Source organism: Notamacropus eugenii, chromosome 5 (genome assembly GCF_028372415.1).
Source record: "Notamacropus eugenii isolate mMacEug1 chromosome 5, mMacEug1.pri_v2, whole genome shotgun sequence".
Classification (NCBI taxonomy): Eukaryota; Metazoa; Chordata; class Mammalia; order Diprotodontia; family Macropodidae; genus Notamacropus; species Notamacropus eugenii.
In genome coordinates this window covers 298,618,376-298,642,477 of record NC_092876.1, presented here as the reverse complement: position 1 = coordinate 298,642,477, position 24,102 = coordinate 298,618,376, and the positions used below count along the sequence as shown (strand labels likewise).

Sequence of the window (24,102 nt, the reverse complement as noted above, 5' to 3'; positions counted from 1 at the left end):
CTTCTGGTTCTAAATTTACAATTCTGTCATCAGCATCCCAATACAGGATACTTGCTCAAGTCTAATTTGGCTATTTGAACACATCCTTTACAATGGCTAGGTCAGAAATGGTCAAAGCAGGTGTAATGATGGTAAAGCTAATATTTAACAAAACATTTACATTTACCAGTGAGTGAGAATTTAATAGCTTTTGAATTATTCTTCAAATAAAAAAGTCATCAAACAGATAAAGTGGGAAAATAGTATTTTAGTCAACAACTGCCCAGACAACATTGGCTATTTGCTAAAACTTTGAGAGGTTAGGATAGAAGCCCTCAAAGAGAAGATGTCACAGCCATTTTCTCTTTTAAGATAGATGTGTAGCCTGTCAACTATGTATTCTAGGGGGCAATATGCCATTTTCATTCAAAGAGTAAAAAAAACATTGTCCCCATACAGATTGTCCTCATGCTTGATACTTTATAACTTACAAAGCACTGTCCTGCATGCTGGGATCAGTTACCAACGCAAGCTGACCTCTCTTGACAAGAGAGATAAATGCAGTCACAGATCAGACTGAAGCCCTTTCTGGGCTGCACCTGGCCTGAAGCTGCACTTGGATGATCCTTACAATTAATTAAGAGTCACCCAACATGAAATTTCTCCCACTCTCACAATGTATCCCTGTTAGAGCCTAACCTTTTAAGGGAAAATGTGACTGTCAGAGACAAACACCACAGCTGCTAATCCTGCAAATGAGAAATAAAATGATGTGAAGCAGTAACTGTAGGTGTGATCATTTGCCAAAGAAACAGATTTTGTGTTTATTATTAGCACCGGTGGTGATTAATAATGTGCCTGAACGGATGAAAATGCAGCCAACAATTAGAACCTGTAAGAGTGTCACAAACTGCTCTACATTTATTAAACTCAAAAGAATCATTAAAATGATTAAACATAAAGTGTATTTAGGTGACTGTTTAGGACTATTATTCTTACCAGTGAGCGGTTTTGTTTCAGTTGAAAACATGCTGGCAAATCTTCCCAGAGGTCTAATTTTACATCCAAAGGAATGAAATTGCAGTTCATTTGTTCACCGTTCTGATTAAGGATTGAGAGAAAAATATTACTCAATTTTTGTCTCTGAGCATTGACTAACTCTCTGTTTTGATTTGGTGTTACAATATGGCATTACATTTCCAGGAGTCACATAAAGGATAAACTAATCTAAGCCTATTTTAGAAAGGACTCCCAGAAGAGAGGTCAAATAGGAGTGCTTCCTGAACCAAGGTGGTGAACCAGAGTCCGAGTCAAACACTACATCTACACCAGCTCAATCCACACCAGCACTTGTGAAAGGGATGCTACTCTGATAGCCCAAGTATAATTTTATACTCTTCTCTTTGACATGAAAGGCAGGAGGGCACAGTATTAGAGAGCTGATCTTGAAGTCAGGAAGACCTGTGTTCATATCTCTCTTCCAGCACCAACTCAGGACAAGTTACTCCATTTTGCAGTGTCCCAGGAAGTTCCCTAAGGTAAAGGAAGCTTCCTCAACCAGTTGTTCCCTAGGTCAATGGAATCAGTGGTCCAATACCCATCCTTCTTTGCCATTCTAGGGAATATGTGTCAAAATAAAGGGCTTCAGCAGCATCAAAATATTATCTCACTCTTTTTTTTGAGTGGGGGTGAGATAATTGGGGTTAAGTAATTTGCCCAGGGTCACACACCTAGTAAGAGTCATGTGTCAGGTTGGATTTGAACTCAGGTCCTCCTGACTCCGTGGTCGCGGCTTTATCTATTGTGCCACCTACCTGCCCTTATCTCATTCTCTGAATTAAATGTGGATGAAATCTTGAAATTTTCATAGGCAGACTTCCATCAGACAAGCATTTTGATAATGGAAAGTTAATTGAAAACTAGATTGGGAGTCAAAAAAGATCTGATGTCTATTTTCAATGGGTTCAAGTACTAGCTTTGCAGCTCAGGTACAGCATAGGTCGACCTTCGGCATATTACTGAACTTGTTTTTTTTCCTATAAAATACTAATACCTATATTTTTCTCACAGAATGCTGTTAGGATGAAATGAAATCATATACATGAAAGGGCTTTGTACTGAATAAAGCACTATTTGAAAGTGAGTTATTTTTATCATCATTCAAAAGTTTAACACAATGGTCTACTCTTGATTCTCCATCCTCAAAAAGAAAGAGTGGGGGCAACACTCGGAAGAATAAAAATAAATGATGGTTATGAAAATTTGACCATTACAGTTGCTGTTTCATAATTAGCTCACATAGCAATTCTACTAGCATAACAAAAAATCACATATAGTATTTTATTGTTAACAAAGCACTTTCCTCACAGCCATGGGAAGGAAGATTTAGAGATGATTTATAGGGCATATCCTACGCAACACAAATGGGGAGTGGATTATCTTTGGAGTACTGAAATGTCTAACCAACTAAAGAACAAATGGAATTGGTACATAGCTCTTAATCATCAGATGAATAGAATTCAAGAATTTAAGTGATTAAAAATATCACACATGGTAAGGAAGTTAGCTGAAAATCAGTAGTGGGATTTTTTTCATAAAAACTGATTGTACAAAAAATAGTAAAAACCAAAACAGTATACATAAATTAATGATTCTTCCTGGTCTGTATTTGATGAAAATTATGCTTGTATAATGCAGTCTGACATCATGGATTAAGTGCTAGAATAAGAGTTAGGGAAACCTGGATTTGAATTTTACCTTCATACTTTATTAGCTCTGGATCTTGGGCAACTCACTTAATTTCTCTGGCCATCAATGACCTCATCTGGAAATGGGAGGCTGACTCTGTGACCTCCTAAGTCCTTTCTAGATCTAAACCTTTGATTCTATGAACATTTAAATGGTACTTTTAAGTTTTTCAAAATACTTTACATTCATTCATTTATTTGAGTTTCACAGCAAGCCTATGAGGTGGTACTTCCTTTTTCTTCCAGATCTTAAGGAAAGGAGCTCCCAGTGAGGAAACAAATGCCTTTGAAAAATGTTGAACAGAAGCTGTTCCGTAACTTATACTAATTGTATGGAACTATACAGCTAGGGAGTTGTTTAGGGCACTGAGAAAATAAGCCCAGAGTTGTGTAGTCTATGCTGGAGGAGATGTGAACTCAGGATATCCTTTGGCAGTTCTGAAACTGTACTCTACCAGTCAGAAAAAAAGGGAGCTCTGTGCAACTGATCCCAAAGTTCAATGCCCTGTAAGGGACCCCAAACCCCAAACTGGGTTTATTTTGGGGCACAAATCTCTCCATCTGAGTGTTCCCATCTACCCCACTTGCTCTCAGTATCTCCACAGTGAAGTTGTTAAAAAGGAGAAAAATAAATAAATAATAATAGTAAGGCTATTTTAATTGAGAAAATGCTTTCTACATTTTTAGGCCAGTCATGTAAGTGAGCACATGAAATCAGAGACAAGGATCTGAATTAATAAGATTAACTCAAAATAAATGATTTATGAATAAAAACCAAAAATACATTAGCAGCTCTGACTAATTTGAAAATGCTTGGTAATAGTAAAATTCAACTGGAAGAACAAAAGATCTAGAATCTCATGGAAAACACTAAAAAATGAGAAACAATGAAGAGAGAATAATAGCATTTGTGTACTTCAATTTATCCTACAAAACTGTGATCATCAGAATGACTTTCTGTTAAAAATGAAAAAGAAAAGCAGATCTTTGAAACAGAATGATAAGGAAGTCAGATAAAAACTGAACTCAGTTACCCAATATTTGAGGACTTCCTGAAGAACACATTACTTGCAGAAGATCTTATTTTACAAGAATTGCTGGAGTAAATGAAAGGCAGTTTGACAGAAATTTGACAGAAATTAGTTTTAGACTAACATTTTATAAGGGATAACCCTCTGGGTAGAGGAAGGATATATCAGGAGTCAAAGGTGACATAAAAAAAAAAATCTGTAATTTTTTTTTTAAAGGATGCTTATGATGCCAGATAAAGTAGTACTAAGATTTATTTAAAAAAGGGAATAGACATGTGATTTCAATTATGTAGGGAACTTCTTGGACTTAGTGAAGTGCCTAGAGCACTAACTGGTTAAATGATTTGCCCTGAGACACATAGCCTTTTAGAGGAAGGACTGGAATGCAGGTCCTCCTAGGCTGCCCCTTTACCTACTATGTCCCACTGACTCTTGCTATGGTTTCCCAAAAAGTTAGTCAAAGAAATATAGATGTCAAAGCAAAGCAAAACAAACCAACCTGTAACTGACTTTCAAATTAGCTACGATGCCCTATTATAGATTATCAATTTAAAAATTTGAAACTCCAATATGTTGCTAATAAAAGGTAAAAGCAACTCAAATTTTTAGGAAGGTATTACATTGATAATTGTTGGTAATTTAAGATCTAAAACTAAACAGGAAGCATCCATAGTATTAGTGTACTGCTATAGACAAAAGACACCTAAATACACCTGAACAGTAGCAACAGTGGGTAGATGGAGAACACTTGCCTCATTTCAAGGCAAGAATTTGAGAGTGGGAAAAGGGAAACAGAAGAGAATCAGAGACAATATTAAGTAGTGGAAAGAAGGCTGGCATTGAAGTCAAGGGGGTATCCTGAGTCCTTATCACACCTCTCACACTGAGCAGCTGTGTTAACATGGAGGAATAATTTAATTGCTCTGAACCTCAGTTTCCTTATCTGCGCAAAAAGATAGCAAAAACTTTAGTGTTTATCCATAAAAGATTATCATGGGATTTAAAAGACATTTTAAATTTCAAACCTTCTGTAAACCTTGAATTGTCAAAAAAAATAAATACAGATCTATTAGTGGTAGACTAGAAAGCATGTCAGGCATTTTTGCTAAAATGTGAAATAAAGACTTAAAAAAATATGATAAATATCCCAGCAAAGCTTACCTTAGTGTAGAGATGAATTCTGTCTGTATTCTTACTTGCACAAAACATTAGGACATCATATATAGGCAAAGTGTCTGAATTCTTCAATTGCTCTATAAAGAAAAAGTAAATGGTATTTGAAAAGTTGTCTACTAACAGGAGTGAAATGTGGAATAATGGTATGACACTGTGGAGTCTGACAACCTAGGTTCAAATCTAAGTCCTGCTATGAAACTGCCTGATAATTAACTATCTTGGTAATTCAGAAATGGTACCCTTAGCAATAAAAGAAGAAAAAGAAATGGAAGAAATTAGAACAGGCAATGAAACAAAACTGTGACTCTTTGCAGATGATATGATGGTATAGCTAAAGAATCCTAAAGAACCAACTAAAAAACAGCTGAAATAATTAATATATTTAGCAAAGTTGCAGTATATAAAATAAAATCATCAGCATTTCTATATATTACCAAAAAGGTCCAGCAGCAAGAAATAAAAATTCCTTTTAAAATAATTGTAGACAATATAAAATACTTGGGAGTCTACCTGCCAAGACAAACTCAAGAACACAATTACAAAACACTTTTCACACAAATAAAATCAGACCTAAACAATTATAAAAATATTAACTGTTCATGGATAGGCCAAGACAATATAATAAAGATATTCAAACTAAATTAATTTACTTATTCAGTGACTTATCAATCAAATTACCAAAAAAGTGTTTTATAGAGCTAGAAAAAAATCATTACAAAATTCACCTGGAAGAACAAAAGGTCAAGAAAATTGAAGGAATTTATAGAAACAAATGTGAAGGAAGGTGACCTAGCCATGTCCGATGTCAAATTGTATTATAAAGTGGCAATCGTCAATAGTATTTGGTACTGGCTAAGAAATAAGAGTGGTGGATCAATAGACAAGATTAGATACACAAGACATGGTTTTAAATGACCACCGTAATCTACGGCTTGATAAACCCAAAGATCCCAGCTTTTTGGACAAGAACTCATTATTTCACAAGAACTGCAGGGAAAGCTAGAAAACAGAATGGCAGAAACTACATATAGGTCAAAATCTTATACCATATACCAAGATAAGATAAAAATGGGTACATGATTTAAACATAAAGGGTGATACCATAAGCAAATCAGGAGAGTACAGAATAGTTTACCTATAAGATCTACGGAGAAGGGAAGAATTCATGACCAATGGGAGATAGAATTACTAGATATAAAATGTATGATTTTGATTGTATTAAATTTAAAAGATTTTGCACAAATGAAAACAATACAGCCAAAATTAAAAGGAAAAACCTCTCTATTCTTTTAATTAACAGAAATCTGTTTTCTCTGCCTACTCCAATAAGAAAAAGAAAAAAAACAAATTTTTTCTAATATGCATAGCCAAGGAAAACAAATTACCTCAATCGCTGTATATAAAAATATATGTTTCATTCTGCATCTTAATTCCATTATCTCTCTGTAAGGAACAGCGTAGTTCAACATCAATCCTCTGGAATCACGAATTGATCACAGTCACTGAATCATGAATAATCACTGAACTGATCAAAGTTTGTTTTTTAGAGTGTTGGGTTTGTTTGTTTGTTTTTTGTTAATAATTAATTTATTTGTTTTCAGTTTTCAACAATCACTTCCATAAATTTTAAATTCTTTTCCCCTCCCTGCCCCCTCCTTTCGCATGATGGCATGCAATCTTATATGGGTTCTACACATACACTCTTATTAAACACATTTTCATGTTAGTCTTGTTGCACAGAAGAATTAAAATGAATGAGAGAAATCATGAGAAAAACCAAAACAAAACATAACATAACAAAACGAAAAATAGTTGGCTTCTTTCTGAGATCCGACTCTCTTTTCTCTGGATGTAGATGGCATTTTGCCTCAAGAGTCATTTGGGAATGTTTTAAGTCCCTGCATTGCTGAGAAGGGCTAAGTCTATCAAAAACAGTTCTCACACACTGTGGTTGTTACTGTGTATAATGTTGTCTTGGTTCTGCCCATTTCACTCAGCTAGAGTGCTGTAACTGTAAAATTATCCTTCTGGTTTTGTTTATTTCATCAGTCACAAACTGACCCCTTCCTACCTTTCTAATCTTACACTTTCTTCTCCTCTACATACTCTATAGTCTAGTGACACTGGTTTTCTGATCATCCCCCACCCCCAATCTCCTGATTCCATGACTTTTCACTGGCTGCCCCATACCAGGAATGTTTTCCCTTTCACCTCTGCTTCTCAGGTTCCTTCAAGATTTAGCTAAAGTCTCATTTATTTTTTACATTTTAAAAAAATCTTTTTTTGCTTTAGACAAATACTAAAACTTAAATACATAATAAGAAAAGAAAAAGAAACATTATAAACTTAAATATAAAATAAGAAAAGAAAGAAACATGTAATGGATACAGTAGAACATAGAGGAGTATTCAAAACATGTAACAATAACTTTCCATGTCAAAAAAGCCTATATATTAAATACAGCATATTATATTGAAAGCTGTCTTTTTTTTTTTGCTTCCTTGTAGGTTTTGTTTTCTGCTATACACTTTTTACTTTGTCTCCCTCCCTCCCCCCATTCCTCCCCCACCAGGCTACAATTAAGTGTGGATACACATACACATACACATGTACATATGCACATATATACACACATATACATACATACATAAACATAAATTTTACCTGAGAGATTCTACTAATCTTTGTTTTTATGTTTGCATATCTCTTTTTTCCTCTCTCTCCTAACTCTTCTACTTTACTTCAACTTGCTACCTAACCCTCCTATTATTTACTTAACTTACTTCCTCACCTATCCCTCCCTTATCCTCCCATTCCCATAAATCTAAACACCTTTTTGTACATGCTTTAGATCTATTCCCTCACCTTCCCCTCTAAAGATCCCTCCCTTATCCTAAGAATCCTTTCCTTATCTTCTCATTTGCATTGATCTAAACACCCTCCCAAATCTCCGTTTTATCTTACTCCCTGGTCCTTCCCTCTAAGGATTCCTCCTTTATCCCTCTATATCCCCTTAGAATTTTATTTTTTTGATTTTAGAAGACTTTTATACTCTTCTAGATGTATATGTATTTTCCCCTCTTGAACCCATTCCTGATGAAAGTAGGTTTCCAGAATTAATAGCCTTCCTCCCCCATCTAATTCCTTTGTATTGGTTCTTCCTCTCACATTTCATTTGTGTAATATAATTACCCTTTTAAATGTTCTTGAAAGGTTTTACTTTTTGAAGTCATATACTCAGGTCTACTCTAATCTTTTTAATAAGCAACATATAACTAACAATTAAACAATTAATTTAACTAATTGATTAAACAATGTTAAGTAACAATCTAAGACATAGGTTTTACATTTTACATACATAAAAGGTAAACAGTCCCTTGTAATTGGTCATTGGTATGTACCTTTATTTCTCTTGGTTCTTATATGCCAAATCTTCTATCAAGTACAGGTTTGTTTTCTTTTTAAACGAAGTCCTGAAAGTCTGACAATTCATTAAATATCCATTTTTTCTTTTCATTCAGAATTATGCTTAGCTTTGCTGGGCATGATATTTTTGGCCAGAAGCCCAGTTCTATTGCTCTTCCATATGTAGTGTTCCAAAGACCTGTGATGTTTTAGTGTCACCTCTGCTAGGTCTTGTGTGATTCAAATTGTGGTACCACCATATGTAAACTGATTTTTCTTCTTGCTTGTAATATTCCATCCTTGAGCTAGGGGTTTCAGAATTTGACTATAATATTCCTATGAGTTTTCCTTGTAGGATCTCTTTCAGGTGGTAATTGGTGCATTTTTTTCTATTTCTACTTTTCCCTCTTATTCTAATGCTTCAGGGCAATTTTCTTTAATTATTTCTTGTATTATTGTATCAAAATTCTTTATTTGATCATAGCTTTCAGGTGGTCCAATTATTCCTATGTTTTATCTTCTTGATCTGTTCTCCAGATTAGTTTTTTTTATGAGATGTTTCACACTCTCTTCTATTTTTTCATTTGTATGTGTACACACACACACACACACACACACACACACACACACACACACACACACACACACACAAAAACAGGGGCAGCTAGGTGGTTCAGTGGATAGAACACCAGTGCAGGAGACAGGAAGACCTGAGTTCAAACCTCACTTCAGACACTTGACACTCACTAGCTGTGTGACCTTGGGCAAGTCACTTAACCCCAACTGCCTCATCCTGGGTCATCTCCTGTAATCCTGGTCACTGGATTCAGATGGCTCTGGAGGAGAAGTGAGGCTGGTGACCTGCACAGCCTTCCCTCATTCAAAACAAAGTCAAGTACAAGTCATGTCATCATTTCTCTGATGGAATAGTCTTCTTCAGCAACGAAGGACGAACACACAATAACTTTGCTGCCTTCCCCTGGCCCAATTCTGATTTTCAAGGAGTCATTTTCTTAAGATTCTGCATCTCCTTTTCTAACTGGTTGACTTTCTTTTCATAATCTTGTTTTTCTTGGATTATTCTTATTTTTTAAGAAATTTTTCCTCAATCTCATTTGATTTTTAAAGTCTTTTTAAAATTCTTCAATGAATTCTTTTTGGGCAGGTGACCATTTCACATTACTCTTTGGAGTAGAAGAGAGTTTCTTTGCTTCAGTATCCTCCTCTGAAGACAAACCCCAGTCTTCTCTATTCCCATAATAGCTCTCTATGGTTGGATTCTTTCTCCTTTGCCTGTGAATTTTTTTGGGTAATAGTTTCTTCTCCGATTGTCCCAGGAGGACCCATTTTGCTTTTACTCATTTATTTTCACCACTCCACATTCGCTCTGAGGTGCTATTTTATCTCTTTTGTAAAGGACAATCTTGAGAGCTTGAAATTTTCTGACCTACTCCATCTTCCCAGATTCCTCTCTCAAGTCTCATCTTCTGAAAAAGACATGCTTTGATCTCCTAGCATTGCTGATGCCTTCCCTCTGAGATTACCTCCCACTTATACCGTATCTTGTATGTAGATAGTTGTTTGCATGCTGTCTCCCTCCAAAGGACTGTAAGGTCCTTGAGGGCAAGGACTGTGTTTATGCCTTTCTTTGTATCCCCAGAACTCAGCACGGTGTCTGGCACACAATGCCAAACACATAGTGTGTGTTGTTGTTATTAGGAGTAGAGGAACTCAGAATCTGTTCCAGATGGATGCTAATGATGTCTTAGTCTACCAATCAAAGAAGCAAGAGGAGAAGGCGTAGCCATGAGGGAAAATGATGACTCTGTTAAGTGTGGAAGGGGCTAATGTACATTTTACTAGATGAACTGACTTTCTGCAGGTTAAGTGACTTCTGAAAAATATTTGCAAGTTTGAGTGAAAGCATCTGACTCCTGATGAAAGAAGAGAATTCATTATTCTTAATATACAGACGGAAAAAGAGATTAAATGAATACTAAAGATAATGAACAAACAACCGAAATGATTTTATATCCATTCCCAGATGAACATAATTCTCATGATCCTTTTCTATTACATTAGAAACTTCAGAACTTTGGTTTCATTTGTTTTTAAACTGGGAATAAGAAAAAATAGATACATAATAGTATTCTTATTCCACGTATATGCTGCCTATTCAATGGCCATTAAAGTTAACAGAGCTAAACAAACTCTGTTCAGTTTAATTCAATTAAACATGCAATAAGTATTTGCTACATGCAAGGCCCTCCTAGGAGCTACGGATGGAAATATGATAATGACAGCCCCTTCCTGCCCTCAAGGTGGGATATAATGGAAAAGGGGCTGAATCTGTAGCCATAGGATATGAGTTAGAATTCCATCTCTTCCATTCACTACTTGTTTAATTTTGTCATTAGAACCCTCTGGACTCAGTTTCCTCATCTGCAAAATGAGGAGGTTGGGTTAGATAAGCTTCAAGATCCCTTCCAGTTCTTAATTTTGATCTATGAGACAGTTTCTAAGGAGCTTATGGTCTAATCTGGTGTATGAAATACATATAAAAAAACAGCTATGAGGTCAAAGAGATAGGAGCAAAGAGCTATGCCCAGCTGAAGGCTGGACATAACTTTCCCAGTGGTGAGGTGAGAACGAAAACCCAGAGATAGCTTTCTGAGGAGCCAGCATCTAAATTAAGACCTACAGGGAAGTGTTTTAACAGAGAAGGGGATGGATGGGAGAAGCCTCTGATGGACATGATCATAGTAGTGCCTTAAGAAGACTTATGTAGGAACATTTGGTAGGATAGATTAGAGAGCTGAAAGACTGGAGGCAAAAAGAACACCTCAAAGGTTAACAAAACAGACCAGAAGGAACAAAAAATCAATCAGTGAAAGTGCCTATTCATGCCAGGCACTGTGCTAAGTACTGGGGACACAAATACAAAAAAATAGAGAGTCCCTAACCTCAAGGAGCTCACAATTTAATGAGGAAAGACAACATAACAAAGAGAAACTAAAAGGGGGGCCCATCCCAGAGGCATAATAGAGTCTGGTTCAAAGGAGTACAAATGGGAAAAAAATGAAAGCAGGAACTGAGATGGTTAGAGGAGGAGTGGACAGGAGGGGAGGGATAAACAAAAGAGCTGCCTTTAAGGGCTTGCTGACTGATTAGACTGTAGGATGAGGGATAGAGTAGAGTCAAGTGTGACTCCAAAGTTATGAGCATGTGTGACTTGAAATACAGTGATCACAATGTAGAGACAGAAATCAGAGGCAGGGAAAGGTTCAGAGAATAACATAAAAGAAAATCTAGACTTCTGTTAATGTAAGGAAATGGAACATATCTAAACAGAAAACATTCAGAATGAGGAGGAGTTTCTTACCAAAGGAACTGGGGTCTACAGGATGACAGGAATATAGGTGGGGTGTACAGAGTTGGAATAAATATTCTCAAGTTCATTGCTTTAAAGAAACCTTAGGGTCAAGATGAAGTAGAAGGAAAGGGAAGATACTAGCTAGAGGAAGTCTTTGATTAAAATTTTGAAAGTGGTATCTACCTTCACTTCAGTTCACTAGCACAGTAATTTCAGCTTCAAAAGAACAATACATGCTATAATCATTAAACTACTACTGCAGAAACAATGCAAGCAACACTTAGGCAACACATTATAAACTCATTGTAACAATTTTTAGCTAATTCTATCAAGAATTACATTCTGAAAAAGTTACCAAAGTAACATATATACTACATATAGTAACATATCTTAAAAACAGTGATTCCCATAATATTGCCAATTCTTGCCAGCTGGCCCATATACGACATTGATATTTGCTAGTTTGCTGCTAGCTAACCACCATATACATATGTATGTCTATGTATGTATGTTAATACAGACATCAATTGGAAGGAATTATCCAAAAAAAGAATAAACTTAAAGTATTTTATAGTCTCCCCTGCAATACCTTGAGACATACTGTCATTTGTTGTATATCTTTACAGAGCACAGTCAACTTCAAAAATATGTCACAAGTAATAATATATAATACCTACCAACTTCCAAAAAATATGCCAAATATCAATAAGAAAACTCCAATTGTCAGAACAGATTGGGTTTGGGTAGAATTAGGAAAATAATTGGTTGTAGATTCTTTAACAATTCATTTTATGTGGAAGGATTCAATGCCATTAATCGGATTCCATCACCACTATCGCCAAAAGTAACGATCACTTATCCAGACCTTTAAGATTTAGCTCTTTCCTCAAAAGCCGCCCGATAAGGCAGAGAAGGCAGGTATTATTAACCACATTCTATAGATGAGAAAATGAGACTCTGATAGGCTGACTTGTCTGTGGTCACAAGCTCACAGCTGTCTGAAGTGGGATTTGAAACCAGGTCTCAAAAATTCAAGTCCAGACTCTTACACATCTGTTGCTGTTGTTTTAAAAACTGAGTTATAAAAAGTTGGTTTAAAAATTAGAAGATGTTGCAACAATATCTACTTTAATGATATATTTTTGCATCTTATGCCTCTTCAAATCTGCTTTGAAAGCAAACAAGATTCAACTGATAAAGTGCATTAAAAGAAAGAAAACATTTAAATACTAGTAATTTTGGAGACCATTAGTCCAACTAACCATCTTACTTTAAAGACAAGGAAACTAAGGCTCAGGGAAGCTCTGAGACCCGCCCACGTGTACACAGGTACGGCCGAGTGGAGATTCAAACCCAGATCCTCCGACCCCAGGCTACTACATCGCTCACACATGTTTTCATACAGACTAAAATATGAATGGAAACATTTACCGTTGTGGGGTTTGAGTCCATCTCCTGCACCTTCATTTTCCCTGTTAGCTTTTTCTCCTTTGCTTTCCACAAGCTGCTCTGCTGCTGATGGTTCAAGGACTTGCTGCATACAGGAAGAGTTGGTTTCAGGTTGTAAAACGTTGCTTTTCTGGGACTCATTCACCTGATTTCCTTTTTCATCCTGAATACAGTTGGGATCATCTATTTGTTGCTTGTTCAGACATACTATAATTTAAAAGATGAGAAATCAATTGAAAATACTTAATAGGCATTTACTAAATGCTTACTATATCTAGCCATTGTGCTAGAATGGGATATTCAAAATGTAAGGGAAAAAAACCCTGTTACTTATTTTATTCTAAGCCATAAAATCATAGCATCTTATAGTCAGAAAGAACCTCACTGTCATCAAGCTCAAAATCCTACCTACCATAAAATCTCTTCTTCAACATTCCTGATGGGTGTTAATCTAGCCTCTGCTAAGCAGAAAACTAATATATAGTAGCATTGGGCAGTCTATTCCACTGCTGCAGAGTTCTTGAGTGTTGTAAAATTTTTGCAAAGAGTAAAAATGTGCCACTGTATAACTTTTACCAGTGAGCTTTGATCTGGCCTCAAATATGACATATAATAAATTTATTTCACATAAGAGGTCTTTCAAATAATGGGAGACTGTTTTGATGACCCATGAAGTTTTCCATTTTCTAAGCTAGCCATTCCTCTTGGTCCTACCAGTGACAGAAATAATCGTTTACATTTATGTAATATATTTAAAATATTCACAATAAATTACATATTTTATACATTTATTCTTCAAAATACCCTAAGTAGGTAATACAAAGCAGCATATTCATTTCACAGAAGAGAAAACTGAGGCTCAGAGGGTGGTGTGACTTATTCAGGATCACACAGCTGTTTTGCATCTGGGCAGAGACTTAAACCTACTCTTAATGTAATGCTTGTGCTGCCATAAATATCACTGCTTCTAAAAGAACTAAAAACAAAATAAAAGTTATCAGCAGTTTCTTGAAAGTGAAAAAAAATGTATTTATAACTTCATTTATTTGTTACTTCAGAAAGACCTTGGCACAGATGGAAGTTAAAGCAATAATGACTTAAACATTGGAACTGAATGCCAATTATGCCAAATTACTTATAATGCACTGAACAAGTGATTCCCAACCTTTCTAGAATCGTGACACCTTTCTACTGTTTGATTTGCTAACAGCTGTCCCCTTCCAAATGTGCCAGATGGCATGTATTTTTTAACTGGAAGTAAATTAAAATTAATTTTGTTTTTTAAATTATTTTTTCCATGATACCCCTTGAGTTAATTGGAGATATCCTGAGGTGTCAAAAACCGGCAGGCAGTGGGAATCACTTCACTAAACAGTAACTTAACCTTCATTAAACTAATTATTATAATTTTTATATAATGACACGATCACTACTAATAAGAACATTCTTTTTTCTTGTCTTTAACGATGCTGATAAAGTTAGTGAAAAGTCATTAAAAATGCTGTTCAAATATAAGTGAGACGATCTGCCTATGACCTTATCATTCAAGAGGCAATTTTAGGATTGACTTTGATAGCACAAGAGAAAAAATAAGAAACTATTAACCAATATTAAATTCCAAATTATGCTGCTGAGTCATTTATCTTATATACTTCATGTGCTCAGAAATTATTTTACAGGCAAAGAATACTTTATTTTTATGTTTATAACAGTTGGGAGTTGAATGAAATCATGCTAATTGCTATAGGGATGGTCTGTGAAATGAGCTTGTGGTTCCAATTTAGTTTGCAGACAACAGGTGTCCACATTACAAATACAACTACCCAGATGGCAGACTTTGTCAATTTTGGCAGGAACACCAAGAACTGAAAGAGTAAAGCCTTTGCTACAGATTGCATTTAGCTTTGGATCAGAACTAAGAGACCCTGGAGGGAAGGACAGAGAGCAACTCAGACTATTGCAACCCAAGTAGCTGACTCATTGGTTAATGTCAGGAGCTCTGAGGCCAATAAGTGGCAGATAAATCAGTTGTATGATTATTAGAACTCATAAATAAAATTTGTATTTCATTTTCCAATGCTGTCAACTGGCAGTTTCCACAGTCATAAAAATATGCTTCCAAATTATGAAACAAAAGGAATACCAATGGCATTCTTCATAAGACAACTGTGTAACCGTTCCCCAAACTACACAGCAGAAAATGATTGACCCTGGTATAAAAATATACAGAGTCAGCAGTTTAGAACATTTTTATTTTTTCTTTAAAATCACATCCTGTTTTAAAAAATATAACAAATTACCAAAACAGGCAGTCCAGTTAGCTTCTTTAAAGAAATGAAACCTGGGGGAATTTTTTATTATTTATCACAATAAAAATACTGCACCTCACAGATTTAGGAAGCAAAGAAACTCCAGAGAATTATTTAGCTATTTAGAACATAAAAATCTACAATTTGCCTTTAAACTCATAACATCTACAAAAGAGAAGAAAACAGCAGATCTCTGACTATAAGGCATATTTGCTGCTATGGCAACAGAGATTCTATTCCTGCCCATTGAATTCGCATCCTGCTGACATTAATCAGAAATGTCCATTTGTGCCAAATTAATGCCGTGTCACAGACACTTGGGGATATACATTCTTGACAAAAATGGGAGCTTTTCACATTCCCAAAGAGGATAAATTCACCGAGTCTTCACTATGTGAAGGTCTGATTTCTAGTATTCCAGGCTCAAGTCACCGAGCAGTCTCACTAAGCTTTGATAAGCTGTATTCTCTAAAAGCAATAGGGTTTCTGTTCTAGTTAGGAACAAACACAACTCTCCCCCCACCTCTACTCACCAGCACTGCCTTGAGGGGTCTCACACATTTCACAATAAAGTAATAATGAACTATTAACATAGGTGCAGAGATGACACTGCCAATTTTTTCCAGGGAGGGATATGTTGGTTGAATTAGTCTTTGTCTCTTGAATTGTTTCTTTTATAAATTCAGCATTTGTTGGACTAGACCATGATGGTCTTTTCTCTTTTTGACAGGAATTGTTCTGAGTGGCCACTGATTTCCATCTTTTAGCTTCAGGTTCACAATCACTTCCATAGTCAATGGTATCCCTTGTAGCTAATTTCCTACAATCCAAGGCCTTCTCAGTATCTTTTTCCTGTAGTATGTCTGATTCATCACAGGTAGCCATTGTATGTCTTTTCTTATGTTTTGGTAAAAAGAAGGCTCGAATATCATGCTGTTTTTCTTTTTCAAACTACGGAAAAGCAGATAGATAATTCAGGGTTGTAACAATCTTTGGTTAAATAAAAAGATTTCATAAATACATTTTTCTTATTAGCAAGACAAACCATTATCCTTTAAATTTGCTTAATTTTATGATTTCTTGATGAAAGAGGCAATTTAAAAAGTCTTAGTATCTTTTCTAACATAGTGGAACATCGTATGAAAATCTATGTTATGAAACTTCAAAATATCTTGCTTAGAAATTATCTCTGCTGGGTTTTTGTCAGAGAAAAGCCTTAATAAATGTTCAGGAATTGTCTACTTCTATCCCCTTCAGTCAATAATATAATTAGGAAAAATGCTTTCATGTTCAAACTAGGAAGAAACACTATGTCCAAAGATTTGAGGCAATCATATTAATGTTTTTTACTTGAAGACCATTTGTTTTTGTAAAAACAATTCAGAAGTAGGAAAATTTATTTTCTTCTTTTCAAAAATTAAATGCTATGTTCCTGTGAATGGCTATAGTAGTGTGTTTCAACCATTCTTTCCCCTTTGCATATATAAGAATGAACTTCACATTTGGAAGGTGATGGATACCCATTAGCACAATTAATTTAAGAGACATTATTCAAAAGATCACAGAATTTAGAGCTGGACTTCAGCGCATATAATTCAGCAACTTTATTTTAAAGAATGAGAAACCAAATGACATCACCAAGGTTAAACAAGGTGGCAGAGCCAGGATAGGAGTCAAGATTCACTAGCAACAATTCTAGTGTTCTCTCTACCATGCCACACTGCCTCACCAATGGTGGTTAATTTACTGAACTAAAATTTAGGTAAAGTTGTGTAAGTTCAAGTTGTTCTGAAAGATCATTATAGAATCACAGAATCCTAGAGGAGGAAGAGACCCCACAGAGCATGTAATCCAACCATATCAGATCAAGATTCTCTGTAATGTCCCTAACAAGTGGTTATCCAGCCTCTGACTGCAGACCTGGGTGGAGTGGAGGAACCCACTATTTTCCTAAGATGGTCATCCACTCTTTAATGGAGATAACAAATGAACCCAACTCAGGCTTTTGGTAAGGTCCAAAGAAGATAATAACATACTACCTATTACTGTTACTGCTGTTATCACTGTAATTGTACTAATATTGCTATTATTTTGGAAAGGTCTAATTGTTAGGAGTTTTTCTTTACATCAAGTTGAAAACTGCCTCTGGGCAACTACTGCTCACTGTTCCTAGATAGACCTTTCGAGACCAAGCAGAACACATATAGTCTTTCTCCTACTGGATAATCCTTCAAGTATTTAAAGAGAGATACAATGACCCCATGAAGTCTTTTCTCCGGGCTAAATGTCCCCAATTCCTTCTGCTGATCCTCAGGGAAGAGTCTCTAAGTACTTCACCAACTTGGTCACCCCCTCCTATGGATACATTCCAATTTGGCAATGTGTGTGCACAGCACAGAGACAGGGACTGCACCTCTGATTTCATTAGTTCACTGAAACTCTGAGAGGCATAAAGTCACCTTTCTGTAAATGTACAGCCTTAGAGAGTTGCCCAGAAGTATCAAACATGGTGCATGCAGGCTGCCACAAAATTCCCAATGCTGCTGGAACTAATAACATGTAATTGGGAATAATTAACAAAATTAATTTTAAAACTACAATAGAACATAGATAATGTTAATATATGATTTTCTAAGTCAATAACGTATAGTACCAAGGATCCTTCTGAGTGGGCTAGTGGTCCCCTTTTTTGTCTGAATATGCCACCACGTGCCCTTGAGCACTGAGAAGTTAAAAGATTTGACTAGAGTTACAAAGCCACTTTGAGTCAGGGGCAGGACCTGAATTCAGGTCTTCCTGGCCTTGAGGTTAGCTTTCAATTCATTCTGCCACACTGGCTTTCAAAGCAGAGAATATGAAGAAAACTTCCATAATGAACTTAATCTGCCTTTGCAGTGTTGCTAGGCAAAGAGATTCAGGTTGTTTCTATACTGGTAAAATTATGACATACTACCACAGGCTCTCCCAAAATAATACAGTACTTTTACCTTGTGTAGTTCTTTTTCATATGCTATTCAAACACATTTCAAAACAGCTGGAAAAGTTTCAAAATTTATGTGAAAATATAAAACAATGGAATATAATTAAAGGAACTGAATAAGTTAGGAAAGATAACTTCAGCTGAATTTTAACAAAAAAAAGAATGCTAAAAGAGGGATACAGAAGAAGTATTTCAAATGTGGGATCTTTAAGTGAATAATACATTTTAGAAAAGGACATAACACATATTTCTAGGTGAAAAGAGAAAAGGAAGGCAGTAGTAAATAGGCTGAACTAGTTTGGCTCTAAAAGAAAAGACAATAGATAATCAAAGCTAATGTATTATACTTAAGAGAAATGGAGGGAAAAGATGAAACTACCTGAAAATCTATAGCCATTTTGAGTGTATATTTAGTATTCGCTGTTTGTAGTTAAACTACAGTAAGTTATTTTGGTAGGCCAATTTGCCACTGACTTGGTTTAAGTAACATCGTTAAGAGAGCAGATTGCAAACTTGTTATAATAAACTCCAGTTTCTCTCTGAAACAAAGGTCTATTATTTGTATACCAATGTTCTTCCACTGATGCTGTATGGCTGTGAGTCATAGAACACGAATCTCAGAAAACTAAAGTTAAGGCTCCCCAAAGGGCATTAGCAAGGTGTAACATATTACCAAGGAGGAACTATGCTGTAGAAGTGGTAGAAATTCTGTTAGCAAAGAAATGTCTGAATGAAAAAGAAGACAGCTAGCAAGAGCGAGGAGAAAACAAATGGAGAGACTGCATGCTCCATTGGTGTCCTAGTGATGTCGGGAAAAAGAATCTACCCAGCATGGCAGATGGACCAAATAAGGTTAACTTATAGGACAGGGAACAGTCACAAGACGTGGGCCCGGCACCAAATGGCTGTGATTTGCAGCCCTGGAGGCAATACCTTATATCACTGAGATCACAAATTTGTTTCTGCTTATAGTGATTTTAGCTTATAGTGATTATAGCTATTCATTGTATCATTATATATTATAAATTGTGGTGAAACTCTATGGCCAGTTTTGACAGACTTAAACACTTCAATGTAATTACATGGGCTGTAACAGTAAAGACATTTTGATAAGTAATTAATGGAACACAGGACCAGAAAATACTTGCATACCATTTTTTCCTCAAGATGAACCCTTTCTGGTTTTCTCAGCACACTACTCTCCAGGGCCACATCTGACCCAATGCCTGTTTTTTGTACAGCCATTTTTTTAAAAATGTAAAAACCAGTCTTGGCTCTCTGGATATACAAAAACACACTGGGGGTTAATGACAGTAGTTTATTTACAATTTATTTATTCCCGGTCTGTGTAAAAATATTCACTAAGTTGACTGTAAATAAGATTAAAAGGGGAAGGTTTAATCTACTTTAAAAAAAAATACTATCACTTCTGAAGTTTTCTTTTACATAAAATTATTTAGCCCCTCCAGTCTTCATTTTCTACATGTCTCTCCCTATTCTAGTTTATCCTTCACTCAGCAATCAAAAGGAGTGGATCTGACCATATTACTCCCTCATAAAATCAAGTGGTTCCCTATTACCTAGTGGATCACATATAAAATCCTGTGCTGGACTTTTCACAGATTTCTGCCTATCTTTCTAGTATTCTTATACTTGACTTCCTTCCACATATATACATACTCTCAAATTCCATCACACTGGTTGCCTTCCTGTTCCTTGCACGAGACATTCTCCCCCTAACGTCATGCCTTTTCATTTGTCTCAGTTTTTGGAATTTTCTCCTTTCTACCCCCAAGGTTCCTCCAGATTCCTTTAAATTCCAGTGAAAATCCTGCCTTCTGCAAGAAGCTTTTCCCACTCCCCTTAATGCATCTCCTACATATCTTGTCTGTACATAGTTGTTTGCCTGTTGTTTCCTCCATTAGATTGCAAACTCCTTAAGATCAAAGAAAAAATACTTCCTAAATATGGAATAGGACAACAGAATCTCATACACACTTTACAGGACAGTGTTTTTTTCTTTTTAAAGCAGAGATTCTATTTATCATTTTAACAGCAATAGAAACTTTAATTCCAATCTGGTCTTTTACCTCTTCAGGAAGATATCATGAAATATGTATGCAATAAAACCTTTGTTTTTCCCTTTCTATGTATCTCCAGCATTTAGCACTGTGCAAGAGTTGTTTAATTAATGCTTGTTGATTTGCCTTGAAAAAATTTAAAAAAACACATTCCTTAAAAAACATTCTAAATTCAGATTTTCAGCAACCTCAGATTGGTCTTCCCTCCAATTATTCCAAATTAATGAGGGTTTATTGCATACATATTTCATGATATCTTCCAGAAGAACTAAAAGAACAGGTTGTTGTTGAAATTTCTATTCCTGGTAAAATGATAAATGGAATCTCTGCCAAGAGAAAAAAAAAACCCACTGTCATATAAGCTGAGTATGAGATTCTCTTACCTTATTCCACACTTAGGAAGATTTTTTTCTTTGACAAAGTTTGAAGTTTTTAAAAATTCTCCTATTCTCTACCAAATGCTTGCTCAGGATTTATTAAAATAACAACAAAGTACACTTTCTCTATAGGATTCTTACTGTCTTAAAAAAATGCAAGCATTTCCAGTCAGTCTCAGTAAGCTATCAAATCATTTTTAAAAGAACTTCCTTTCCTATTTAAACAACATCTAATTTAGGAAGTTTCCATTTGAGACACTCTGCTTTATATGCTGGAGGGCAGTTTAGAGTGAAGGGGAGCAATGACTGACAGTAATCAGATACTGATGCTTACATCTGCCACCATGGGGATCCTATCTGCAGTCTACTGTGCCGTCAGAATACTGGGGATATTTTGGACCTTTACTGCTATGTAAGACGTATGTGATAGGATGTGCAGAAACTAACAGAATATAGTAAAGAGCCATTACATACCAGGAAGGGGAGGCAGAGATTAATTAGCAGCAATGTCAATGATTCATGGGATTCCACATTAAGGGTCAGAAGGGGCCTCAGAGCCCATCTATTCCAAAGCCACCATTTTATAGATCAGGGACTGAGAAGCAGAAAGTTTAAGTGACTTGCCCATGTTGAGTCAGATAGTAAAAGGCACAGCCACAATCTGAAGTGAGGTCCTCCAGACCCAGGGGGTTTTCAATGCAATGCCGCCTCCAAATTCATTTGATGATGGACAACACTGAATAATGTGACAGAGAGTGAGCTTTAAAAAGATAATATCCTGATCCAGATGTAGTCAGAAGCTGTAAGGTATCAGTAACTGGACGTTTATGATAGGTCAGGCTTTTGGAACCTGGTCTCTTAGCAAGAGTTCACTTCTAAGCCTACTGACTATCAGTCTTGACAATCCTGTGCTACAAGTGACAAGGAAAAAAATGTTCGAAAATATTTCAAGATGTGATCTCACATTCTTAAATGTGAGATCAAAACTCTCTACTGGAACAAAAGAGCTGGCTTTAGAGAAATTCCCATTAAAAATCAACAATGGGTATGGTCACAACATCTAAATTTTTTACCTCAATTGTCAGACACAAACTTGTTCTGTGACTATGAAGTAATTTATCTTCTTGCTGTCTTTGGAAATGATCTAAGTATAAATTGCTGGAAAGCTGCCCATTAATAGCAGTGGAGGGATATTCCATACTAGGAGTTTCTGACAGTACTGAAGTCATAAGTTTGGACAAAAAGGGAAAATACTGTGTTGACAGAAGGAAGGCTAGCATGTGTACTATTAGCCTCACTGTTATGAAGAGAAAGGCAAAAACATCTCTAACTAATTAATGATCTCCATTTCCCTGCCCCTGCCCAGGTTTGTCCTAAAATTAGAATACTTTTAAAACAGGGCAAATGATGATACTACATGTATGAGAAGATTGTATTTATTTCAAATCAACTTAATTTTTATTCCACAGAGAGTTAAGAGTGTGAAAAGAATTTTTTCATGACAAATCAAAGAAAAGGCAACCATTCATGAGGTAGCAGAAGAAATGAAGTCAATTACCTCAATTCTGATAGCTAGGGATGACAGAAGACAAACTGTACCGGCTTGACACAAAGGGACAGTAAATCAGTTTGAGTCCAAATATATTATCTAAGATTCTTAAAGAAAGATGCTAATATAGAAAATAATCCTATGGCAACAACTCATGCTGTCAACCAAATGAAAAAATAACAAAGTAACATCAGTCATTTCTAGACATTTATACATAAGGGAAATAAATACAAGTGTTTGCATCTTATTTCCCTACTAGATCAAGAGCACTTTAAACTGAAAATGAAGGGAGGAGAAAACCCCCTACATTTTTCACCAAATCACATATTCACTCTGAGTTGCAGATATACCCTATTACTAGAAAAGACAATTCACAAGAGACAGTATTCAAGAAGATAATCCAATCTGTAATCTCAGATTTATACACAGATGTATAAGATACGAGTAACAAATATACACAATACAAAGAAGAAGATGCAGCTGCACAGGCATTACTGATATTTGGTGGTGTGGAATTGGTGACTAGAATTTGGCTACACCTGGGTGAACCTTATACAAATAGAACAGAATAAGCAAATAGAATGATGTATTCACACTTTATATTAAGGTAATATATTCCTATGAAGGCATCTAGAAAACAGAAGGGGGAAACTCTTGGAAAAGTATCTAAGGAAAGAGAAAGAGAAGCAATATAATCATGAAGATTATATTACAGACCACTAGGAAGTCCATGAAAGAGATCACAAAGGTGGTATGAAAGCATGATGGGAATTTCCACTAGTTGTCTTCTTGAGTGCTCAATCTCTCTCTGTCTCTGTCTCTCTTGCAGAAGGCAGCTGGGGGTATTAGATTATTGGACATGGAGTTCAAATTCTGCTTCAAGACTAGTTAGATGACCTTGGGCAAGTCATTTCACCTCTGCATCAATTTTCTCAAGTATAACATGCAGGAATTGGGCTTCATGATCTTCACTTCTACAAATCTATGATCCTCTCTGCCAAAATCAGACAAGTTCTTTAACTTGATTTGAAGTTAAGATACTTCTGTCATAGGGATTAAAGTAAGGCACTTAGAAAAGTTGGATTCAAATACTGTTTCAGATACTTAATAGTAATATAATCCTAAGTAGGTAATTTAACTGCTCTTATGCCTCAGTTTCCTCATCTGTAAATTAAGAAGGCTGGTTTTGATGGCCTCCAAGGTTTTTTCAGCTCTAAATGTATAATTCTATGATTTTATGTGAGGAAGCAACAAAAACTGTTTTTCTGAATCTCTTATTTAACCACTGAAGATGTCAAAATAAAAATGATGGTAATATTGTAAGGGAGTGATCAAACATTTTAATAGGGACAAGTAAAGAGTAGTCTGACACGAACCTTAGATTCAAAGAATTCAGAGTTCATAACAGGGATAAGTTTATTCCCTTTATATGGCCTCAAATTCTACAGGGTACTTGACCCAAGATGGATAGGAAGTTCTCAGGAATGAAAATATGAAGGCAAAAAAAAGACATGACTGAGATGAAGAAGAAAAAAAGGTGTTACCCAATTAATTTAATATTCATACATAGTGAACTTGTATTTTTAAATTATATTTTATTTTATTTTCAGTTCTGCATTTTCTCTTTCCCATCCCCCCTTCCCTTG

The 24,102-nt window shown here is 35.7% G+C and overlaps 1 protein-coding gene and 1 long non-coding RNA gene across 6 annotated transcripts in view; one reads left to right on the top strand and one right to left on the bottom strand.

The window, feature by feature from the left end:
* Positions 1-24,102, bottom strand: part of ZRANB3 (zinc finger RANBP2-type containing 3) — a 199,083-nt gene that overhangs the window by 16,540 nt on the left and 158,441 nt on the right. For all 5 annotated transcript variants that reach the window (XM_072613230.1, XM_072613233.1, XM_072613229.1 and 2 more), the window contains 4 exons: positions 16,003-16,420; positions 13,143-13,367; positions 4,919-5,010; positions 979-1,080 (listed from right to left, as the gene is read on the bottom strand). In XM_072613230.1, coding sequence (XP_072469331.1) covers positions 979-1,080; positions 4,919-5,010; positions 13,143-13,367; positions 16,003-16,420 — 837 coding nt within the window. The remainder of the gene's footprint in view (positions 1-978; positions 1,081-4,918; positions 5,011-13,142; positions 13,368-16,002; positions 16,421-24,102) is intronic.
* Positions 1-24,102, top strand: part of LOC140506251 (uncharacterized) — an 85,759-nt gene that overhangs the window by 5,914 nt on the left and 55,743 nt on the right. The gene's annotated exons all lie outside the window — the stretch shown is intronic.